The 22,798-nt window shown below is 56.0% G+C and overlaps 1 protein-coding gene and 1 long non-coding RNA gene across 2 annotated transcripts; both read right to left on the bottom strand.

Annotated features, from left to right (window-relative positions):
- Nucleotides 1–581: 581 nt before the first annotated feature.
- Nucleotides 582–3,558, bottom strand: LOC120385014. Its single transcript, XR_005589207.1, has 3 exons — nucleotides 3,497–3,558; nucleotides 2,509–2,662; nucleotides 582–1,427 (listed from the first exon to the last, which is right to left on the bottom strand). It is a non-coding gene; the product is annotated as an uncharacterized LOC120385014 (long non-coding RNA).
- Nucleotides 3,559–3,964: 406 nt separating this feature from the next.
- LOC120385016 (maestro heat-like repeat family member 5) lies at nucleotides 3,965–7,878 on the bottom strand. Its single transcript, XM_039504101.1, has 6 exons — nucleotides 7,823–7,878; nucleotides 7,167–7,310; nucleotides 6,605–6,781; nucleotides 5,717–5,872; nucleotides 4,505–4,627; nucleotides 3,965–4,123 (listed from the first exon to the last, which is right to left on the bottom strand). The coding sequence occupies exons 2-6, from the start codon at nucleotides 7,248–7,250 to the stop codon at nucleotides 3,998–4,000; spliced, it is 666 nt and encodes a 221-aa protein (XP_039360035.1). The 5' UTR covers nucleotides 7,251–7,310; nucleotides 7,823–7,878; the 3' UTR covers nucleotides 3,965–3,997.
- Nucleotides 7,879–22,798: the final 14,920 nt, after the last annotated feature.

Raw genomic sequence — 22,798 nt, forward strand, 5'->3', positions numbered from 1 at the left:
CCGTCGGGGCTGGGTGGCCCAACGACCAGAGTCCGTGGGGCCGCCCTCTCCGTCGGGGCGTGTGACCCAACGACCAGAGTCCGTCGGCGCCCTCTCGGTCGGGGCCGTGTGTCCCAACGACCAGAGTCCGTGCGGCCGCCCTCTCCGTCGGGCTGTGACCCAACGACCAGAGTCCGTTCCGCCGCCCTCTCCGTCGGGGCTGTGTGGCCCAACGACCAGAGTCCGTGCGGCCGCCCGCTCCGTCGGGGCTGTGACCCAACGACCAGAGTCCGTGCGGCCGCCCTCTCCGTCGGGGCTGTGGCCCAACGACCAGAGTCCGTCGCGGCCGCTCTCCGGGGCTGTGGCCCAACGACCAGAGTCCGTGCGGCCGCCCTCTCCGTCGGGGCTGTGGCCCAACGACCAGAGTCCGTCGCCGCCCGCTCCGTCGGGGCTGTGGCCCAACGACCAGAGTCCGTGCGGCCGCCCTCCCTCTGTCGAGGCTGTGGCCCACCGACCAGAGTCCGTGCGGCCGCCCTCTCCGGCAGGGCTGTGTGGCCCAGAGACCAGAGTCCGTGCGGCCGCTCTCCCTCTCGGCAGGCTGTGTGGCCCAGAGACCAGTGTCCGTGCCGCTATCCTGTCTCTCACGCCTGTGTGGCCCGATGGCTCCAGACAATATGGCTGCTCTCTCCCTCAGTGCTGTGTGGCCCAACGGGCAGAGTCAATATCGCTGCCCTTCAGCACAGGGCTGTCTGGCTGAGAGTTCAGAGACAAGATGGCCGCCCCTCCTCTTGGGGCTGTGCAGTCTAGTGGCACATGGGGGAGGTGGGCTGCCACCCAAGGATGGATGGTGGCCGGGGTAGGGGGACCCAGGCCCTTGTTACTCCCCCCCCGGGTCCTACCCCAGGGCCTTGTCCATGGCCAATGTGTTCGGCACTGAGTCAGTGGGGATCCAGCCAGAACATCTGACGTCAGTCACCATGGCGATGGCTAGTTCTCCCAGGTTACTTCCTACGAGATGTCTCTAGGCCATGGGCTGGGGGTCTCTGGGCTCCCGGCGTGGGAATCTCCCAGAGACTCCGAGCTCCCTTGCACGTCTGCAGGCACCCGGGGATGGGGTTGGGTCTCGGCACCTTGGGGCTCTGCAGTCAGGGGCGTCAGCTGCTTCTGGACTGGAGCCTACAATGTGCATCCTCCATTTTCGGCATCTGCCTAGACCGAGCTGAGCTGCTCCCTTTCACACTGGTGCTCCAGTTGTAGCACGTCCGGCAGGGCTGGGGAGGGGCTTGGCTTCCGCCGCCTAGACTGTGAGGGTATGTGTGACTGGTGCACCCCGGCACATCCTGCTCTGCCTCTTTTCTCTCCTCCTTCCCATGCAGCAGCTGCTTTGCCGTCTCCCAAGAGATGTGATCAGTGGTGGGCTCGGTTGGCTCCTGTTAGCCTCTAGATGTCTGTAAGAGGGAGAAAGGGCAGGAACACAAATCAGAAGAACAAAACCTTCCAGCAGGGTAGTTTTCCACAGCACAAAACCACCACACTTTGCTAATGCTCCTTTGTAACTTCCCTGAGAGCTGGCATTGCGTAAAGAGAGCACCCAACCCCCCACAACCTCCGCTACCCTGTGGGCTGGCAATGGAGTCTGGGAGACTTTCTCCTCTCTCCGCCTGGCTCTGATGACTGAGGGAATCACATGCGAGAAGCTCTGTGAATGTAGGGCTCTGTGCAGTGGGGAGAGATGTCAGACATGGAGCCCAAAGGTGGGGTTGTCCTGACTCTGCAGTAACTTCATTACAGTGAGAGAGATTTCAGAGTTCAGCTACAGGGTTCTGCCCTGTAACCGTGTGTGGGGCTGGGGCAGAAGTGGGGCAGTGATGCACTCATGAAAGGAGTAGGGCTAAGGGGGGCCCCGTGGTACAGCCGCTAAAGCCCCTGTGTGCTGCGTTCCAGCCGGGCCGGCTCTGCCTGGCTGGGGTGGGGCGAGGCGGCTCCGCGCGCTGCCGTTCCTCTCCCCCCCCCCGGCCATTTGGGGATTTAGTTGGGGATCGGTCCTGCGTTGAGGAGGGGGTTGGACTAGATGACCTCCTGAGGTCCCTTCCAACCCTGCTAGTGATACTCTATGAGCTGCTCTTGCCTGTAGGCTCCGCCCCCTACAGCTCCTGTTGGCTGCGAATCATTAATCCCACCCTGGCCCTGCCCCTAGCTGCTCCTCACTCCAGCTCCAACCCTCGGCTCGACCTCCACTAGGCCCCACCACCCCGGCTCCAGCCACTGGGCCCAACCGTCCATGCTCTGATGTCCGACACCAGCGATATGTAGGAGTTGTTCACCTCCGGGCTTTCCATGCGTATGGCCCTGACTTTGTCAGCTCTGGTTTTCATCTGCCATTGTGCTGCCCCGTCACATGGCTTTATTAGATCCCTTTCAACTTCTTCAAATTCTTCTCTACGCCTCACTGACCTACACAATTGTCTGTCATCTGCCAATATCCACCTCGTTGTTCAGTCCCTGTTCCAAAGACGCTGTTATGCGTACCATAGCAGGACAAAGAGGTCTTCTGTGTCGGTCCCGGTTCCCTAGTCGAATGCGGAACCCGACACGAGATTTCCAAGCTTCTGCAGCCATTTGTAATGTCTATTGAGGATGTGCCCTGTGGTCCTGTCACATGTCAAAGGCACTTCCTGAAAAGCTGAAACAAAGAGGAAGCAGGTTGGAAGCCCCATGGTGCTGATGTGACTGGTGCCTAGGAAACCTCCCCTTCAGATGGCCATTGCCACATGCTATTAGCTACCCAAGAGTCTGCAGGCAAGAAACAGCAACTCAGCTACTCCCAAAATAGCCCTGGACAGAGAGGAGACCCCATTCCGTGCGTAACTTCCCCTCCCCCAGCATACGCACGTCCACACGCTAAAACACAGGCAGGTGGGAGCAACTCTGCTTGGGATGGAACAGAAAAGCAGAGGTGTTAAATCATCCAACATTTACGCACAGATCCGCATAGGAATTTAGACTCCTAACAACATCTACTGAAATCCTATGTGGCCCTGGGCCTTCGTTCCTTAAGAGGTCACAGGGAAAGATGTTCCCAATGTGCACTCAGGAATTTCCTATGAGCTGATAACCAAGATATGAGTGGTTCCCTGGCCTGAAATCTCTCCATTACAGGGAGGGCAAGTGATGAATCTTTCCCTACAGAGGGTAATTGTCATCATCACCACCACCACCCTTAATAATAACAACAGCCCTTTTCAATTCTGTCAGGCCTTCCTTCAGAGATGTTCTGACCTCTATGAAGACAGTCTCCCCACACAGTTCTAAGGCTACGTCTATTCTAGGAGCTAGGGATGGAATTTCCCTGCTCCCGTACACATATTGTGGCACCTCGATCAAAGCTCACGTGATCATCCTTCTTCCTTAAACACTGTCCTTAGACAGAGAGGGACACATTCAAACTGTTTTCAGGCCCTGTGCTGCACCCATGAACTTCCCACAGAGGCACAAACACACAGAGGTATTTCCTTACCTTCATACAGGCGGGAGATGCCATCTTCAGTCACTGTTTCAGACAACAAGTCACAGTAATGGTGGATAGTATTTCCTAGACAGACAATGAATCTCATGACTTTTCAAATCCTTTGCTTAAAACTGCGAAAGATGCAGCCATTCTCCCAAGACAGCCCTTGGGAAATTAAATACATTCCTTACATCTGTTCACAAAGCACATTAGATAAAGCATCAGAAGCCTAGAAGTCACTGAGAGACTGATTTCCAAAGGAGATTGAATTCACATCATGCTGGTTTCCCCAAGGCGCAGCCAAAGAGGAGTTGTGGGCAGGGGATGTTGGTGCGATCGATACAGCTAAGTTGCTCCACTCATCTTGGAAGTCATGTTAATCTCTCTCTCTCTCTCTCTCTCTCTGTCACACACACACACACACACACACAGTTTTAAGATTCTGGTGCTGTGAGAGGGAACAGAGCAGCAGTCTAGAAAAGGGCTTTGAAGGAAGCAGGTCAAAAAAGCTCAAGTGAAGTCGCTCTGCTTACCAATGAACAGGGCTGCAGAATGTCTGATTGTTGTCTGTGAGCTTTCCAGGTATTCTAAGGCGTGGAACAGGAATTTGGGGATGTGGCTCTTGTTGTTCTGCATCTAGGAAGAAAGAAGGAAGAAACGCACAATATACAAATGACATGTTCTTCCCACAGGGACTAGTCCAGGGAAGCCAAAGCATAGAGCCAGGGCATGGCAACAGCCAGTATGAGCCCATACGCCATAGCAGCACCTCTCTGGAGTTACTGTTGTGTTCTCCAGAACCTCAGCTTCTGTTTTCAGAAAGTTTGCAGGTCTAACAGTTCAGGAGAAAAATTTCAAAAATGTGAAGGGATTGTAACTCCTGCAGAAATGAACCAGCAGAGAGCCTGGAATAGAGTCCTGCCACCCGATGGAAGCGGATGGGTACTCAGGGTGTGGGGTTAAAGGTCTCCCTCAAGTCCCCATTCACCACTCTGAAGGCACAAGGAATTCACCTACCAAGCACTTCCAGGCACACTTCCGGAGCTGTGTGGAGCCATCCCAGGCCATGCTGCGGAACAGCGTCTTCAAATGAGCCCACCTGAGAAACACTGCGCAGCGGAAGAGCGTCAGTTTGCATCTCTGCAAGAGAAGGTGAGACCAAGAGGGTTCTCACTGAGAGAGGGACAGTCTGGGGGACATGGAGCCTTCCCCGTCACTTGTTCTCCTGCTTTTCCTGCTAGTGGAGGAGATTCCTGTCATTTGTTGTACACAGGAGTGTGCTCAGGAGAGGGAATTGGCTGGAGCGAGCCAGAGCCGTCCTGTCTTTGGATGGTTTGGAGCGGTTGACCAGGGCCCTGCGCTTTGGGGGGCCCCGCACTTCAGGGGGACGCAGGACGTGGGCCATGCTGGGGCCAGGCGCAGTACTCCCGGTCCCACTATGCTATGCCCCACCTCGCCAGCGCCCAGCGTCGTTTGGGAAATGAGGGGGTGGGGCTTTGGGGGGAGGAATCGGGATGGGGCTGGGGGCGGAGCAGCGGTGGGAAGAGGTGGGGTGGCACTTGGGGGAAGGGATGGAGTGGGGCTGGGGCTTAGGGCAGAGTAGGGGGTGTTGTCCCAGGCCCTGTGCCCCTCTATGGACGGCCCTGGAAAGATTCATAAGAGATCTCCACAGCTCAGTCCTTAGGTGCAAAGAGACTGCATGAGAGCGTGAGTCAGCTTTGGGATCCCAAAGAGTCGGACCAAAGGGCCCCCAGATCAGGCTTCCCTCCACATCCCAGTTGGCCCAACAACAGAGGGCAACGTCCGGTGAATTCTGGGAAGCTGGGACCTGGAGAAGTTCTCTCAGAAGCTCCAGGGAAGAAGTCAGGGCAGCTGCACCCACTTTCCAGAAGGCTGTGGGCAGATATCAGCTCCCTGAACTGAAGGGGCTCTTACAGATCTGTGCTCCCTTTTCTTTTGCTGCCTCTTGTAATGAACCTTTGGATGCAGCAGCCCAAAGGCCTGAGGCCCGTCTTTGCAGGAGAGGGTCAGGGCTCTTTCCCAGAAGAAGGCTTTTCTTCCCAATTGTGCTGTGTGCTGTGAGAATGGATGAGGCACTGGGCTCCAGCATGGAGTTAAGCAGGGAGGAGAAGACTCTGCTTGGGCAAGGGGCTCTGGCCATTAATGGAGTGGGGGCCCCAGGAGATTCTGGCTCTTTACTCTTAAGGAAATAATGACCGTGGCACTTACCAGTGTCACACTCTCATCCCGGTCTTCAAGGTGCAGCAGGAGCGGGAGCAAGCAGTGGATCATCTTCTGCTGCACGATGGGTTTGTCCGGGTCCTTCACGCTGCTCACCACGTTGCCAAGCAGTAAAATGGCAACGGAGCGCACGCTGTCCCTCTCCTGGCAATGACACACAGGGAGTGGGAAGCCCGGTTAAAGCCAGGCAGGATCAGAGCATAACGTGACAGAGTCATAATCCGCACGCTGCTCCGGTTCCCCCGTGTTAACTGACTTGGGTCGCGGGAGCAGTGAGGCCACCAGGCCAGCGCCATAGACATCTTGTGTAGAACAAGGCCTGAGACACTGTGCAGGGCAGTGCAGCCCCATGGTGTCCTAGACACAATTTCTGTCTGGAGAGCACAGAATCCTAGACCCCTAGAAGCTTAGGGAGAGGGAGGGAAGGCTGCTGGAGACTGGTCTGGGGAAGGGGAGGAGCAGCTGCTGGAGCCTTACAGGGAGGTGCTGCTACAAAACACAGCAGTTCTTTTGCTCCTTGGTGCCCCTGAGAGCCGGGAGATTCCCGACCCACCTCTTTCCTGCTGGGAATCTCCACCTCTTTGGGGGCCGGTGTTCTCCAGACAGCTGGTCATCTGCCCAGTGCCAGGACCCCTCTCCCCGAGGCCAGGCGGCAGCAGGGGCGGGGAGCAGGGCGCTGATGCGGAGGTTTGCGGAGAAGAGCTCTGACAGGGAGGTGGCTGAGCAGGCGATTCCCCACCCAGGGCAGGGGCACCTTGGAGGCTTCATGGCAGGGCTGAGGGGTGGGAGGGAAGGGGATGGGAAGAGAGAGACAAGGGCACCAGAGACAGGCGGGGGGGGGGAGGAATGGGGTTCTCCTGTGTTTCCCAGCCTTACGTCATCAATGAAGGGGCGAAGGCTGACTGCAATGTCCTGGGAGATGGAGCCAAGCCCCTCCCCATCCAGGAGGTAGATGATGTCTGCAGCTTGATGCATGGCTCCCATGACACGCCCTCTATCCGTGTCACAGAACATGTCCATGATCGCTGGCAGCTGGGCCCGTAACGAGTGCACCTGCAGCAATGGAGAAGGCAGCTCATTACTACCCTGGATGACAGCCTGGGGCATATGCTGGCCCATCCCACTCCCACCTATGAGACACCACGGCTGGCACAGCCGCCCAATGGGGCACAAAGTCATTCTCCTGTCACTCTCTGCCAGCTTCTCACTGTAACCTTTGTCTTTGCTCACCCGCCTCCCCACTGCATCACATCTGCAATCAGGGGTCAGCTCACGGGAGCAGGGACCACGTCGTGCCTTGATTTGCTCAGTAAAGCACCTCCAACATTCGAGTGCTGTGCGTTAAACAACAAGACTTGTGTGGGGATCTCGCTCTCATTGCTGAGCGATTCGATAGACATCGGCTTCCTCGGTCCCCCGGGCAATCCACGCCCCTCACCTTTTCTGGCTGGAGCACAATACTGCCAAGGCCTCGCAGACTGAGCCGACGTACAATGGGGTTTTTATCTTGGGTCCATTCCATGAGCTGTGCCTGGAGCTCTGATTTTGTCAGTATTGTCTCAATGGAAGGACTCTGGAGAAACTGGAAAGAGCCAAATCAACATCGGGTTGAGGAGCAGAGGTCTTCCTGTGGGGTCTGTCCCCTGGACACTCATCTCTACCAAATGGCCACTTACTCCCATACAACGTCTCCGGTGTGTAGGGAGCCAGTTGCTGCTCTTTCAGTTGGCTCATTCCCAGAACTTAGACTAATGCACAAGTCACAAATAAACCCCCAGGGAAAGGGGAATCTCCAGGCCCCACTGAGTGCCATGGAGAGACCCTGGGGCAGAAGAAAGCAGAACCCCAGGAAAAGGTGAGGAGAGAAGCATGGCCTTGGGGCACCGGAGAAACATCTCCTCTTGTCACAGGATCCCACCTAGGTACATCCAGCCAGGAGCGATCTCACCCTGTCTCTCCCTCCCTCTCTGTGCCATGCCCCACCACCATCCATGTGCGGAGAGGAGCTAGCTGGCTGGAAGGCTGCTGAGCTGCTGACAATGTGCCCAGAGCTTACTGGCCTGAGCTGCTCTCCTGTCAACTAATGAATCTCACCTCAGTGCAGAAAGTTATGGCGATATTTCTCTGCTCCTCCTCCTTCTCCCTTTGAACAGTGGTGACGGCCTCTCTGAAGACGGCAGGGAGCTGAGGTTCTCAAACTCGATCATGGCTCTGGAACATGGAGCAGAAAGTCCCTTGTGGTTATCAAGGGGAGAGAGTTCCTCTCTAGTTGCTGGGCTGAGATGGCAGCCTGGAACAGAGGAACATTTCACACGGAAATCCCATTCCCAAGAGAGACCCACTGAAGAGGAAACTTTGGGCTCCTACCTTGCAATCACGCCAACACCCTGCGAGTAGTAATATCGTGAGGCTATCATGTCCCAACCCTGCTGAAATTGGATGCTGGCAAATTCCTTCCAGTATCCGGGCATGGAAAAAAGAGTCTTCACAGCCTCCACCGACGTGCTAAAGACAAAAAATACCAGTGTCAGGCAACGAGATCAGCCCCAATCATGGCAAATCTGCACACGCCCTGGCACACACAGTATGGACAGCAGGAGCTAGCCTCCCCGAGGATAGATCCAGTGTGATATCATGGTGCTCCCCTGCCCAATGGGCCCTGTCGACACTGCAGTTTCATTGAGTTTGTAACCAGTTAGTGACACTGTAGCTTCTTAAGATGGTTGATGTCATCACTCAATGCGGTTGAATACTTGATTCTTTACTGTGACAGGTAACAGGACTCAAGCGGGCATGTGGGGCCAGATCCTTAGTTGGTGTAAGCGAGCCTGGGCTAACTATAGCACCCGAACAAATGATGGCCATGAACAGCCTACATGTGTTTAGCAGAGCACATCTGTTCTTCCTTTTCCTTTCAGTCATTACCTTAGGGGGTTGAGGCAGCTGGATCCCTCCTCGGGGCTGGATGTCGTGCTGGCCATGTAGGTCCCTGGCAAGTGCAGATCCATCACATACTGCACTTGCCTGACGCAGAGGATGAGCATCTGGGGATACATTTCCAGGATGGCTTCTCGGTATCCCCATAGGAAAAGGACCTCGTAAATGGTCCTCATTGCCTGGAGGGGGGAAAGAATTTCACTCCACTAGCCCAATCTGCCACCTGCCCCATTGCCATTCGCTATTGTCCTTTTCTCAGGTCTCATTTCCTCCCCAGCCTATTACAAAGAGGATTGGCTCCTGAGAGGAGGAGACATTTGGAGGGTCCTGAACCTTCACCCATTCCTGGAACGGAAGCAGGATGGAGCCCTACGGAAAGGTCAGAGGAGTCTGGATGATGTTATTCCCCATTATTTCGCTTAATGGTGCAGACTCTGTGCTTTGGGTTTCCAGCCATGACTGCACGGGCTGAAACCATCCTGAGGAGATCTGTTCTTGTAGACCCAGTGTTTCTGGCCCAGTCAAAAGTACTGGACATCTCATGATCCCATGCTGGGAAGATTTCTAGTCACAATTTAGAGAGCCAGAAACCTGGATACTTCCAAGAGACACCCGAACTTCACCTGCTCACTAAAGAGCCACCTAGAGCGGCAAACAGAGCCAGGGCACCAGCAGATAAACCGCTTCAGATCAGTAACTTTTCCTGGGTGAAGCTTTATTTACACCTCTTTGGTTTGCTAGGAGGTGGCCAGGACACACTAAGGCCTGGTCTGCATTACAGAGTTATGTCAATGCAAGGCCCCTCACCCAGCATCACCCTAACTATGGAATTTCCTTCCCATTGGCAGAACTGCCCCTTGGTGCCAAATTCATAACTCCACCTCCACAAGTGGCAGAGAGTCCAGGTCGATGCAGTGTCAGTGTAGACACAACGTCGCGTACGTCAACTGGCTTTCAGGAGCCTTCCCACAATGCCCCACCCTGACCGTACAATCGAGACGAGCGCTTCTGGTGAGGACGTGCACTGCCGACACAAGCAGCAAAGTGCAGACACACACAACGGATAGAATTGCTGTGGCGGCTGTATGCCGAGATTACGCAGGTCGGCTTCATTGTGTAGTGGAGCCGTGGCCTGAAGCTAAGAAGGGGTGAAGCTCACAGACACACACAGATGCACTATCCTCCCCGCGCTTGCGGGTTCTCAAAGTGACATCTCAAACCTCACTTACAGCCAGAGACACATTGCCGCTCTTCTCCTCCCGGTGTCTCTGCTGGAGCTTGTCCAGCAGCTGCTGCAGCACCTCCCTGGGGAGCTGTGGTTCTTCCCCCAGGGCCTTCCACAGCTCAATGGCACATCTGCAGATTCAGAAAGAGAAGTCAGACCTTCCCTGCTTGGCCACCTCTTGCCCTCCCCAGGGAGAGGCTTGGAAAGTGGGCAGGAAAGGCGTCTGTGAGAGGAGACACCGACTGGTGCAGGGAGGCTGAGGCAGGGCAAGTCCCATCAGAGAAGGTTGTATTTATTCCTTTCCCCTAATGGGTTGTTGTTCCTGAAGCTAGCACCGCTGTTTCCAGGACAGTGACCATGATCTGACCACCGAGTGACCAGCACAGTGTGACCACCAGACTGTGCAACATTCTGCTCTGTTACGCTAGGCTCAGTCCCGAGGAACTTGCCTGACCTCAGTGCAGTTCCTCTGGCTATTTGGGGGTGTAACTGAGACCCAGCATTTGGTCAAGTGTCTCTTAGCAGCTGAATCCTACTGCAGTGTGGTGGATGGGTCAGACACTGACTCAGAACATGCCCTGATAGGAGAAGGTTCAGGGGAGATTGTACTGCCCAGTGTGACAGAGCTGGAAGGAAACTAGTACTGAAATCCCCCTCCTCTCTTCTCTCCATTCTTGCTGATCTAACCGCTCCTGGTCCCCCCAGGCATCCGCACAGGAAGACTGCAGACAGATCCAAAAGGCTTCCAGTCATTTAACTTCCAAGTTTGGTGAGGAAGGTCGGACATGGTGGTCAAGCCCTGGGGACACTGAGAACTAGGTTGGACAAACCAAGAGCAAATGGCCTGGATTTAAGGTCTTCAGGAAGCTTGACTGAAATTCTGTGCCAACGCTGCCGAGTTTCTATAGCTTCTGAGCACAGACCCTGGAAAGCACTGGGGCAGCTTCAAGGAATTCAAACCTGAAAGGTTTACAAATCAAACACTCAAATCAATATGAAAACCAACACTGTATTCCTCTGGTAACGGAACTGGGTAAGAAATTCAGTTTCTTTCATGCTGCTCTTCAATTCTCTCTCCCATGTGACACAGATTTGTCTATGGTCAGTGCAGAACTGCATTGCAGAGGATGCTGAGGAAAGACGGAGTTTTGACCTCTGGCGAGGGTCCAGTTGGGTTTCACGGCCCCTAGGCACATGGAGACTGTATTATAAACACCTCAGCTGGATGACTCTGCAAAGTGATCGGCAATAACCAGCAGGACTCAGGGTTCACAACGTATTGAGATGAAAGAGGCACTCACCCCTCTCAGAGCTGTTCTTGCCGGCTGTCTGCAGACTCAGGCAGGCTGCACTGCATTTACGCTCTGGTCATGTGTGGATCATTTATTTATTTATTTAGTTTGCAACAATTAGGTCTGGAACTTTCTGTCTGAAGAGATTTACCTCTGCTGCGCAGCGCCATAAGGATGAGTGCATTTTTTCACCACTTCCTCAGCCATGGAATAACTAGGGATCTGACTGCAGGTAACAATCCTGCACTGGTCCCCAGCGGACGGACAGATGGACCTCATGGACCTTTTCCATCTCTGCCTTCTCTCACACAATAGGGAGCAGCCAGACCTCATGACCCAGGGATGTGGAGTCATTTATTGGCCCTGTACTGGATGGGAGAGGAAGTGGGGTGACCCATAGCAATCAGGACAGTGCTGGACTTCCCCAGAAAACTGGCACGTCTCCATCCTGGGGAGTGCAGGAGGAGGGTTGGCTCCTCAGTGGCTGGGCCTGGGCATCTCCTCTTGGTGAGCCTGGACAGCTCTCTGCACAGCAGGAAACTCCCTCCAGCTGCGTGAGCCCGACGGACCCTTCCCGGACTGTGGCCTGTCGGTAGGAGCAGGAAGAGAAATAATGGCCTGAGGTGATAACAGAGCAGCTCCCTACCTGTCCGAGGACAGCGTGTGCGCCACACAGCTCAGAACCACGTCCTGGGGGTGGGAACGAGCCAGCAAGGCCGTGGCCCTCAGTGCTGCTTTTCTGGCTCTGGGATGACAGACGTTGTCCAGCCAGATTAAGATACGTCCCACAACGTCTCCAACCTGGAAGAATGCCAGAAAGTTGAGGGATGGATTTATCCATGAGTGGCAACCTCCCAGGTAACCCCTCCTGGCAGCCCTGCAAGCCGCCTCTCACCTCGGTTGCCCATCTTGGCTCCTCCATAATCTGAAGAAAGAGGCTTTGACAAGTCCAGGAACCCCAGCCTTCCTGAGGTCTGGTTTAGTACCTTAAAGCTCAGAAACACACACAAAAGACTTCCCCCAAACCTTACCGTGGGCACAGCCCAAACTCCCCTGCTATCCCAGGGCCTTCCCTGCCTTAGCAAACTGCTCTCAGCCTGCTCTCAAGGGCTTCCCTGCAGGAGCCTTTCCTCCATCTCTGCAGCTTCCTGCTGATCTTTCTAGCACAATCAGTTCCTCCAGGCCCGTGCTTCTCAACCCAGTTTCCATTGTGGGCCCCATATGTGCTGTGTGGGACACGTCCAATACCACCTGTTTGGCCCTGAGGATGTCCCAGGTAGAGAAGCGCTGCTCCAGACCCAGCTGGTTCCACTGAGGTACCCCAGAGCCCATCCCAGAGATGGCAGGCAGGGCTAGTTGGACGGGGCTAGCCAGCTCCAGGCCCCAGCCCTAAGGAGAACCTCTACACTGTGGGATTTTAAAACCTGCCTTAACCAATCTCAAAGCCGGGTCTCTAACCTCGGGCTCAGGCTATGGCACTGGGAACAGCAGTGCAGACCTGGAGACTTGGGCTGGAGCCCAGGCTCTGAAGCCCCCTCCTCCCCAGGCTTCAGAGCTCCAGTTCCAGCCCAAGCCCAGAAGAGGCTGCGTTGCCGTTTGGCCCCACAGTGCCAGCCCTGGGAGCCCACGTCCATAGGGCCAGGCTTTCCGGCTCCTGCTGCAGAGTTTGCAGCACAGGGTGGACAGACCCGAAAGGGACAAGCCGCCCCCTAGGGCTCTTCCATGAGGAATTGGTCATTGCTCTTTCCTCTCTCGAACAAGGAGCAGGAGCTACAACCCGGGTGGCTGGATTCTGGTGCCCTGTTCTGCTAGCAGGAGTTAGAGCCCTGCACAAATCAATCTGCTGATTGAGGGGCCATTTGTTATCTTCCCGCTGGGACCTGCTGGAAACAGGGAACTCGGACAGAGACAGGGACGACATGCAGGAAACCCCAGGAACAGGCAGGTTTGGGGAGGAAGCTCAGGCTCAGGATTCTGTTTGTTTATGAGTCTCCGAGTTTCCAGGAAAGCCAAAGCCCAGGAAGGGAATAAGTCTGCACTTAGGCGCCATGGGCAGGCGGTATCTGGGGAAGGGCAGGAATGTCACCTATTTCCAGGCCGAGTGATTGAAGGCAACAGTTAAAGGACTGTAGGGAACGTGAACCCTGATTCCTTTCTCGATAACCCCACCTGCGCAGGCTTGGGCAACTCAAGGAGCTCTCTGGGCTTCAGTTTCCCCAGGTGTCAAATGGGTTGAATTCCTACCTCCCAGGAGGTGGTGGAGCTTCATTAATCAGGGGAATAATGACTCTGAGAGCCTCCTACCCAGGGGATGTAGAAATGAAGTCTGCCAGAAACCTCCTAGGCCAGTCTAATTCACGGGGGAGGCACTCAGATCCTGTGGGGATGGGCAGCAGGATCAGAGCTAGGGAGAGACAGAGAGAAAAGTGCAAAGCCAAATTCCTCCTGATCCTTCAGCTGGAAAAACAAGGCCCCGCAGCATGTCTGAGGAAACCAGTGTGGAGGCCCCTGGGCAGACTAGGTAAGTGCTGCGCTGCCAGGGCTGGGGCTATCGCTCCCCTTCAGTGGGGCTGGGCTGTCCTCAGGGACGTGTCAGAGCTCCAGCGGGCAGAGAACAGGTCAAACACCTCACGCCGCGGATCCCCGCGGCCAAGCGATGAAGGGAAAGGGGCTCAGCCACCCTTCACAGCACCATGCCCGTGTGTCCCAGGAACAGTTTCCTAGGAGAGGAAATTCTCCCCTCCCCCTCTCTGCGCAGCATCCCCTGCCCACGGCGGGAGTCTCTTACTCTCTCCATCTTGTCTCCGTGTAGAGACACGATGGTCCTCAGCTCTTCCTCGGCGGCAGAAATCGCTCCAGGGTGGGTGTCGTCAGACCCTTCACGGCTCTCATCAGCAGGGCTTGGAGCTGGGCTGAGGGAAGCTGCTCCCCGGGGGTCTGCAATGAGAGGGACAGAGCCTGTCGGGACTGAGTATTTCCATCGCTCAGCTGCCCTGGAACAGTCTGTCCCGGCGGGAGGCTGGCAGCGCCCCGTGAGCGTGGAGACTCCGGCTGAGCCCTTTTCTTAACAAACCTCAACAGGTGCCGAGGTTTCCTCAGTCTTTCATACGCTTCCCCTCCCCTGCCTGAGAAGAGATGGGAGCCTCTCAGCCGGTGCTGGGACCCCAAGGGCACCCCATTTCCTCCCTCTCTAGCCCCTCCCCCCAGGAAGCCCAGCTTTTGCTGAGAAAGCCTCAATGGCCTGCAAAGCCCAGTCAAGTTGCTTGTTGAGTGCAGCCGAGGGTCACTGCAGAACCTGCCCCATGTCCCATCCCACCCCGAGCACCTGAGCAGATTGGCTCAGCAACTCTAGCAGCCCACAGTGTCTGCGAGGAAAGGACTGAGAACAGGGCCCAAGCGGAAATGCCTCTTCCTTCCCCACCCTGCAGCGTGTGGTGCTGCCACAAAACAGGCAGGAATCGCCGGCAGGACAGAAAGTAGCTTCGACTGAAGGAGCAAGTCTGCCTGGCTGAGGAGAATCCCAAACTGTGGGCCTCTGGGGCCAGCCCCCCGTGGGTCAGAACTCACTGGGCACAATGTTACTGCAGGGGGGCTGGTTCCAGGGTCACCTAAACCCAGGGCCTGGGGTGCTGAAGGCCTTTGCCCTGGTGTCTCAGGCACCTCCTGAGTGTTACTGCAGCTGGCCTGCGTGGCTGGATTAGCCCCGTCTGTCCTGGACGCCAGCAGCTGAGGATGCAGTAGAGCACACCAGAGCGACACACTCGCATAGATACTCCTGGCAGAGGATCCAACCTGGGATTTCTGGAGTTTAGTGCAGGAGCCTCTCCGCAGCAGCTAAAACCCAACGGCTGTTAGCTAAGGCTCTAGAGCAGACTCCTTTGATCTCTGTCTCTAAGTGGTCCTGGTGCCACTAGACGGGCCAGAACACCCCACCCAGCAGGTGTGTGGGTTACCCCTACAAGTGCAGGGAGGGGCCTGGTAGGATTTTCAGCAGTGCCTGTGTCCCATGGAGAGTGCATCAGAATCAGGCACCTGAGTCAGGCACTTCTGCGAATCCCACTAAGCACCTCTGAACTTCCTGAGGTGCCTGAACCCCTTTGTCAACCTGGGCCTCGTTCAAGCAACCCAGAGAAACTCGTAAAGACTGGCTGGAGTCGATCACACTTGAAGAGTGTTTCCTTTCAGCTCCTGAGCAAGGGGCAGGTAGGTCTCCTGTCAGAGATCCCAGCTCCGGGAGATATTAATACACCCAGCAGGAGGCTTTCCAATAGCACAGTCACAAAGCGTCATTACCATGGTCATATGGGAGCTGCTTGGTAATGAGGGGGTGGGAGTGCGCTCTTCTTCCTGCTCTTCTGGGCTCCCTTTTTCCCACTTCCCCTGCGACTCCGACGCCTCCTTCTTCGTCCCTGGAGCAGAAAGAAACATTCGTAACATTTCCCTTTTCCATGTAGTATCCCTGCTTTACAGAGGATGGAGGTCGGGCCCAGAGCCCTGAAGTGAATTGCCCAGGGTCAGACTGAAGGTTGTTGGCAGCTAAGCAGAGAACTCCGATCTCATGGATCTTTGCTGGGGGCTTTTACCACACGAGGCTTCCTCGGACCTGGGGGCAAGTTTCTTTTCCATGGTGTTTTCTACTCGTCCCCTCCCCTTGCACACCTTCCCTGTCAGTGATGGGCAGGGCCTCATTTGCATTTAACCCCCAAGAAGTAATGGCTCAGCTCTGGTACGGTTCCCAGCTGGGACCTCTGGAGCATTTACTGATGAAATGGACCCGATCCAGGAGACAAGAAATGATTTCCTACAACGTCCAGCCTCTCTGTTCTCCTTACAGCCCGGAGCAATGTTAGTACTCCCCACCCCACAGTGCCAGACGCCCAGAGGGGGGGTGACCTGACACACTCAGCTCTCCCCACCTCAGAGATGGACCTCGGCCACCCTTGACAAAAGGATATGGCACTAAATGGATTCCAGAGTCTGAGGTACCCATCAGGGCCGGCTCCAGGCAGCAGCCGAGCAAGCTGGTGCTTGGGGCGGCAGATTCAAGGCGGCAGTCCGTCCAATCCCATTTTGGGGGCTTTGCTGCTTCCGCCGCCTCGGCAGGTTTTTCTTTTGGTTTGTGGCAGCGCAGAGGAGGAGCTGCTGGGGCGGTGCCAGGTCTGCAGCAAGCCCAGCAGCCCGCCCACGGAGCGGCGTGGAGCCCTCCCAGCAGGCAGCGCGAGCACCCCACTTAAGGAAGCCCTGGCCGCCCCCTTGTCTCCACCCCGCGCTGGCTGGGTGTGCACTCCGCTGCCCGGGGTCTGCAGGCTCGAGTCCCCTGCACCCGTGTTCCCGTCGCCCGCAGGTATTTTTTTCTTTTGGTTTTTATTTTTCTTCCCTTCGGTGCTCCAGCTGGCTGGGCGGTTTGTTCGCACACACCCCGCCCCCGCTGCTCCGACCGGCCGGCAGGTTTCCTGCTGCTCCCTCCTTTGCTGCTATGGCCGGCAGGTTTGTTCACTCCCCTTCACTGCTCCGGCCGGCTGGGCGGTTTGTTTCGCACACACCCCCGCCCCCCGCGGCTCCGACCGGCCGGCAGGTTTCCTGCGGCTCCCTCCTTTGCTGCTATGGCCGGCAGGTTTGTTCACCCCCCTTCCCTGCTCCGGCCGGCTGGGGGGTTTGTTTCGCACACCCCGCCCCCGCTGCTCCGACCGGCCGGCAGGTTTCCTGCTGCTCCCTCCTTTGCTGCTATGGCCGGCAGGTTTGTTCACCCCCCTTCACTGCTCCGGCCGGCTGGGCGGTTTGTTTCACGCCCCCCCCTTCACTGCTCCAGCCAGCAGGTTTGATTCATCCCTCCCCCCGCCCCCTTCGTCACTCCGACCGGCCAGCAGGTTTCCCACCCACCCCCTTTGCTGCTCCGGCCAGGAGGTTGTTTCCCCACTTCGCTGCTCCGGCCGGCCGGTTTGTTTGAGCCCCCTTGTTGCTCCGACCGGCGGCAGGTTTCGACCCCCCCCCTGTGATGCTCCGGCCGGCGGGCTGGCAGGTTGGTTTCCCCCCTGTGCTGTTTCCGCTGGCTGGCAGGTTTGTTCCCCCCAACCCCATCGCCACTTCGGCCTCTGCACAATTTTTTTTTGCTTGGGGTGGCAAAAAAGCCAGAGCCGGCCCTGGTCCCCATCGCTGTCCCGTGAGAAGGCCCTGATGTGTAAGGCTTGTAGGGTGACTGGTGTGAGTATTCCTCACATGCTCCTCGCTAACCATGTGGATTGAATCCTCACCTGTAGGATCCAGTTCAACTTTCCCTGGATCCTCCTGCAGCTTCACCTCCTCTGACTCCACCTGGTTCTCAGCTGCTATCTTCTTCCGGGACAAGTGCCTCCACCTTCTTTGTGAGAAATTGTTCTCTCCTCATCCCTGTCTGCCATCGAGGTGTCAGATTGGCTACAGACACAGAGTCTTTTCATGCCTGACAGGATGGACCATGAACATTTCCTTCTCTGGGGCTTCTCTGGCAAGGCCTGTTCTTGCTGGCTAAAGTCAGAGCATGCCTCCATTGCTACAGGTTGGACAAGCACTTTGTGCACATGGATCTCTCTGTGCTCCCTAGAGACGAGTCTTTGGAAAAGGAATGAAGCCTGGAATAGAAAGAAGGAGGAAATGGGTTTTTCTGTCATTCTCTAAAGGAAGGAATTAGTTTGCCCAGGATTCACAGGTCCAGGAGACCGGTCTTTTGAAGCCATCTGCTCCTCTAATAGCCAGGACTGGTTCATACAACCGAGAACATAACCAACCCAAGACCACCCATCCTGGGTCCAACCAAAGGTCCATCTAGCCCATTATCCTGTGTTCAGACAGTAGCCAGTGCCCCAGAGGGAATGAACAATACACCTACATTAGACAATCATTACATGAGACAAAAGGTTTCTATTCCCAACGGGAAGGCAAGGAGTGCATTGGGGCAACTCCAGAGGAAATACTATTTATGGAGATATCAGTCTAAATTCTACACCAGTTTTGTTATCTTCCCTTTAGGTGATACCCTGGAAATTCACCCCCACTCGTCTGCTGAAAGTTAAAACAGTGGAAATCTGCCTCCAGAGAAGGTGAGAGGCTGGCGCAGGAGGGAGCTGAAAGATGCCGACGTTCAAATCAAAACGGAACGTTGAGACCTGACTGTTGCAACCCTGGCCCCCACCAGTCCCTAGGACGCGGGTGGCCGACCTGAGCCTGAGAAGGAGCCAGAATTTACCAGTGAACATTGCCAAAGAGCCACAGTCATATGTCAGCAGCCCTCATCCACTACCGCCCCAGCCCCCGGCATCTCCCTCCCACCGGCAGACCCCCAATCAGCGCCTCCCCCTCCCTCCCCACTCCTCCCGCCCGCTGCAATCAGCTGTTTGGCAGTGCGCAGGAGGCTGTGGTGGGGAGGAGGATCGAGGCATGGCAGGCTCGGGGCCGGGGCCTTGGGGGAAGGGTGGGGGTGGTGGCAGGAGCTGGGGCAGAGCCGGGGGTTGAGCAGTGAGCACCCCACAGCGTATTGGAACGTCAGCATCTGTAGCTCCAGCCTGGGAGTCAGCGCCTATGCAGGAGCTGCATAGTAACCTCTGAAGAGCCGCATGCGGCTCGGAGCCACAGGTTGGCCACCCCTGGGCTAGGAGAAGGAGGCACCAACCTGTCATGTGCGATCTAAGGAGCAGGAACAGAATCTGGGAATTACCTTCTGTAAAAACTCATCTTCTTTCGAACACCTGTGGAAATAGCTGATTCAAGAAGTTGTTGAGAGATGGCTAGTCCGCGTCTATCAGCAGCTCCTTGGGTCACCAGCCGTTGTCAACCAAGCCAGTTGGCAGACTGAAGGCAGGGCAAGAATGCTGAAGCAGAACATTCTTTGCAGTTGGGATACGTGACATCACAATAAACTTAACCATAAACACCCCTGGACATGCACCCAGAGAGACACGGACACAGAAGAGTTCATAACCTTAACAACAGCGAGAGACTCACCCAAAATCTCTAGGAATTTTGTTTTGGAGGGGGATTATAGACTCCAATTGCATGGGTGCTCTGGGCGTGAAGCACCCACAAGGAAAAATTAGTGGGTGCTTAGCACCCACTGGCAGCCAAGCTCTGCCCTGCCTGCAGTGCGTCTCGCATGCAAGTGGCCCCAGTGAGCAACTCCTCCTGCTCCCTCCCAGCACTTCCTGCCCACCACAAAACAGCTCTTTCATGGAATTCAGGATGCTCCAGGAGGGTCGGGGTGGAGGGGGAGATGGTATACTTGGGGGAGGAGATGGAGGAGAGGCGAGGGGGGGGGGGCTAGACGTGGGGCGAGGTGGAACAGGGTTAGGAAGAGAGGGGCAGAGGAAAGGGTTGATTTGGGGGTGCAGCAGGGCAGACCAGGGAAAGGTGGGGCGGTGCTTTGGGGAAGAGGTGGAGTGGGGAGGGCCTGGGGCAGAGCGTAGTTGAGCACCACTGGCCAGAGGAAGTTGGTGCCTACTGAGGGGATGGACAAAGGACTGATAGACTCAGAGAAGCTGAGGGTTGGAAGGGACCTCAGGAGGTCATCCAGTCCAACCCCCTGCTCATGGCAGGACCAACACCAACTAAATCATCCCAGCCAGGGCTTTGTCGAGCTGGGCCTTAAAAACCTCTAAGGATGGAGATTCCACCACCTCCCTAGGGAACCCATTCCAGTGCTTCACCACCCTCCTAGTGAAATAGTGTTTCCTAATATCCAACCTAGACCTCCCCCACTGCAACTTGAGATCATAGCTCCTTGTTCTGTCATCTGCCACCACTGAGCACAGCCAAGCTCCATTCTCTTTGGAACCTCCCTTCAGGTAGTTGAAGGCTGCTATCAAATCCCGCCTCACTCTTCTCTTCTGTAAACTAAATAAGCCCAGTTCCCTCAGCCTCTCCTCATACATCATCTGCCCCAACCCCCTAATCATTTTCCTTGCCCTCTGCTGGACTGTCTCCAATTTTTCCACATCCTCTCTGTAGTGGGGGCCCAAAACAGGACACAATACTCCAGATTTGGCCTCATCAGTGTTGAATGGGGAAAAAATCACCTCCCTCGAGCTGCCGGCAATGCTCCTACTAATGCAGCCCAATATGCCGTTAGCCTTCTTGGCAACAAGGGCACACTGAGAAGCTTGATATGAGTTAGCATCCACTGTAATCCTCACGTCACTTTCTGCAGAACTGCCGCTTAGCCAGTCGGTCTCAGTCTTTAGCAGTGCATGGGATTCTTCTGTCCTAAGTGCAGGACTCTGCACTTGTCCTTCTTGAACCTCATCAGATTTTTGGCCCAATCCTGTAATTTGTGTAGGTCACTCTGGACCCTATCCCTACCCTCCAGCATATCTACCCCTCCCCAGCTTAGGGTCATGTGCGAACTTGCTGAGGTGCAATCCATCCCATCATCCAGATCATTTATGAAGATGTTGAATAAATCGGCCCCAGGACTGACCCAGCAGGGGTGGGGGTGGAGAAGAGGAGGCACACGGTGAGCAGCAGGGACCCCAGAGACAGGGGTGCAGTGGAGAGAGGGGACTCAGCCAGGCAGCAGTGGGCAGATGGGGTTGGGAGAAGTGGGAAGCAGATACAGGAAGAGATGGAGCACAGGCTGGGCACTGGGGCCCAGGCATCCGGGGCCTGGTTGGCGGCAGCTGTGCCAGGAGGCTTCCCCACTATTATACCCACCGCCTGTGCTTCCACTGAGGATCTCTGGAGTCTCAATGTTCCCCGGGCTCGCCTTCCTGACAGGCCTGAGCAACCAGAGCTTGTCACTAGACCACGCACAGCCTCCCCACGGGGAGGGTAGGGACCCAAACAGGCTGGAGACCAGTTATCGCAGAAATCACTGGGGACTCGGGGAGCATCTTCAGCTGAGCAGGGTGACACACCCCACAGGAGCTGAATTTCTGACTCGGGGCTGAGTAGTGCAGGGTGGATGCGCAGCACAGCTGTGAGGCTGTCTGTTGCGATCGATGCACCAGGGTCGATTTAGTGGGGGTCTAGTGAAGACCCACTAAATTGACAGCGGAGCGCTCTTTGGGTGACTCTGGGAGTACCCTGGGAACGACAGGAGTAAGGTAAGTCTCCCGTCGGCCCAGCACAGCGTAGACACAGCAGTAAGTCGACCTAAGCTACCTCGAATCCAGCTGTGTTAGTCATGTGGCTGGAGCAGCATCAGTTAGGACGACTTACTGCGGTAGGAAGGACACAGCCTGAGGCCTGAGTCTCCACTGCAGCCTGGATGCTCAAACACCAGCTTGGCAACACAAGTCACCAAGGCCAGGCCACACAGAGACAGGCTCAGTGTGCAGTGTGGATACCCCCTCAGACAAGCCCAGGAGTGTCACATGAGGAAATCAGTCCTTTCGTTGGACTTGCTGGTAGAAGAGCCCAGTGATGTTGCAGCTCCCCGACCGTCAGTGACAAACGCAGCGCTCCAGCAACTGAGCTCTAGGGCTCGCTGCTGAAAGAAAAGCTTCATGAGTGACAAAGGGCAAAGGGAGGTGCTGGTCTTTGGCCAAGGGCAGGGAGCCCCACCCTCCAACAAGGACCATTTCCCTCGTTGTCTGTCTGTGCTGGGGCAGGAGCAATAACACGGCCTCCTGCTTTTGCTATTGCAGAGAGTCGGTTATGACGGTCTCCTCAAACACAGGGTGCGGAACAGGCCTCAGACCTGACTGGGTGTAAAGAAGAACTACGCAGCTAGACTGAGCCAGCTGGGAATTCAGCTGTGCCCCTTTCCTGGAGGGATGGACTGAGCTGTGAGGGGACTGGAAGCGGAGCTCCCAATGTTTAACTTGCACTCGTTCGCATCTTTCCTCCGAGTGCCGTCACTGAAGGTTAAATACTCCAGCCCCGGGCTCCCAGCCAGCTCTGGGCCTGACAATCTTTCCCTGGGATTGGATTCTGTACAGCAGGGGTGCAGGGAACCAGCAGGCGCATCTGACTCCTTGGTGAGGTTTTGCGTGCAAGGTGTGTGTGTGAGTCTTTGTGTGTTGGAAGCAATGAGTGTGGCACTTGCACTGAACCGACAGTGTCTGTGTCCATTCCTGCTAGCTGCACAGGGGTTTGATGTTGCTGCTTTCAATCCTCCGGCTCTGCCGGGATAAGGAACAATTGAGACCGTCACTGAAGTGAAGGAGGGAGATGATTTTCTGACAGGGAGGGACGGCTCCTCTTAAAGGTGTTTGGCAGGCAGCCTCCTTCCCAGGTCTGTCCCGACAACACTTGGTTGAAAAGGGACCCTCCCCAGCCCTCCTCAGCCTGGTGAAAACGAGCGAGTGAGTGAGCGTGGGGAGAGCGGCGACGGAGGGAGATGGATTGAGCGGGCCGGGACCTCGGCGAAGGGCGGTATGAGGTGTTCAGTTTTGTGGGGTCAGAAAGTTGGCAACCCCAGATCCAGGCTGGCCAGGGCAGGACATCATCTTTGAGGAGGGGTGGGTGTGGCAGTGAAATCACAAAGGCCTTTTGCAGGACCGCGGCCTATTGGGCAAAGGTGGTGGGGAGGAGGTGACCTCACAGAGAGACCCCGACATCAGCCGGGCAGGACAGAGGTGCAGGGCCAGGCCAGTCTCTGAGACCCCCTCCCCGGCTTTGCTGCCAAGTCTCCTTCGCGAGGTCTCT

This window comes from Mauremys reevesii, linkage group 17, assembly GCF_016161935.1.
Source record: "Mauremys reevesii isolate NIE-2019 linkage group 17, ASM1616193v1, whole genome shotgun sequence".
Classification (NCBI taxonomy): domain Eukaryota; kingdom Metazoa; phylum Chordata; order Testudines; family Geoemydidae; genus Mauremys; species Mauremys reevesii.

Coding starts and splice junctions, on each gene's coding strand:
- LOC120385016 (XM_039504101.1), bottom strand. CDS start 7,250: ATGGAATGGACCCAAGATAAAAACCCCATTGTACGTCGGCTCAGTCTG. Junction 6,782..7,166: donor TTGTGCTCCAGCCAGAAAAG/GTGAGGGGCGTG, acceptor CCATTGCTGCAG/GTGCACTCGTTACGGGCCCA. Junction 5,873..6,604: donor TTCGCCCCTTCATTGATGAC/GTAAGGCTGGGA, acceptor TGTCATTGCCAG/GAGAGGGACAGCGTGCGCTC.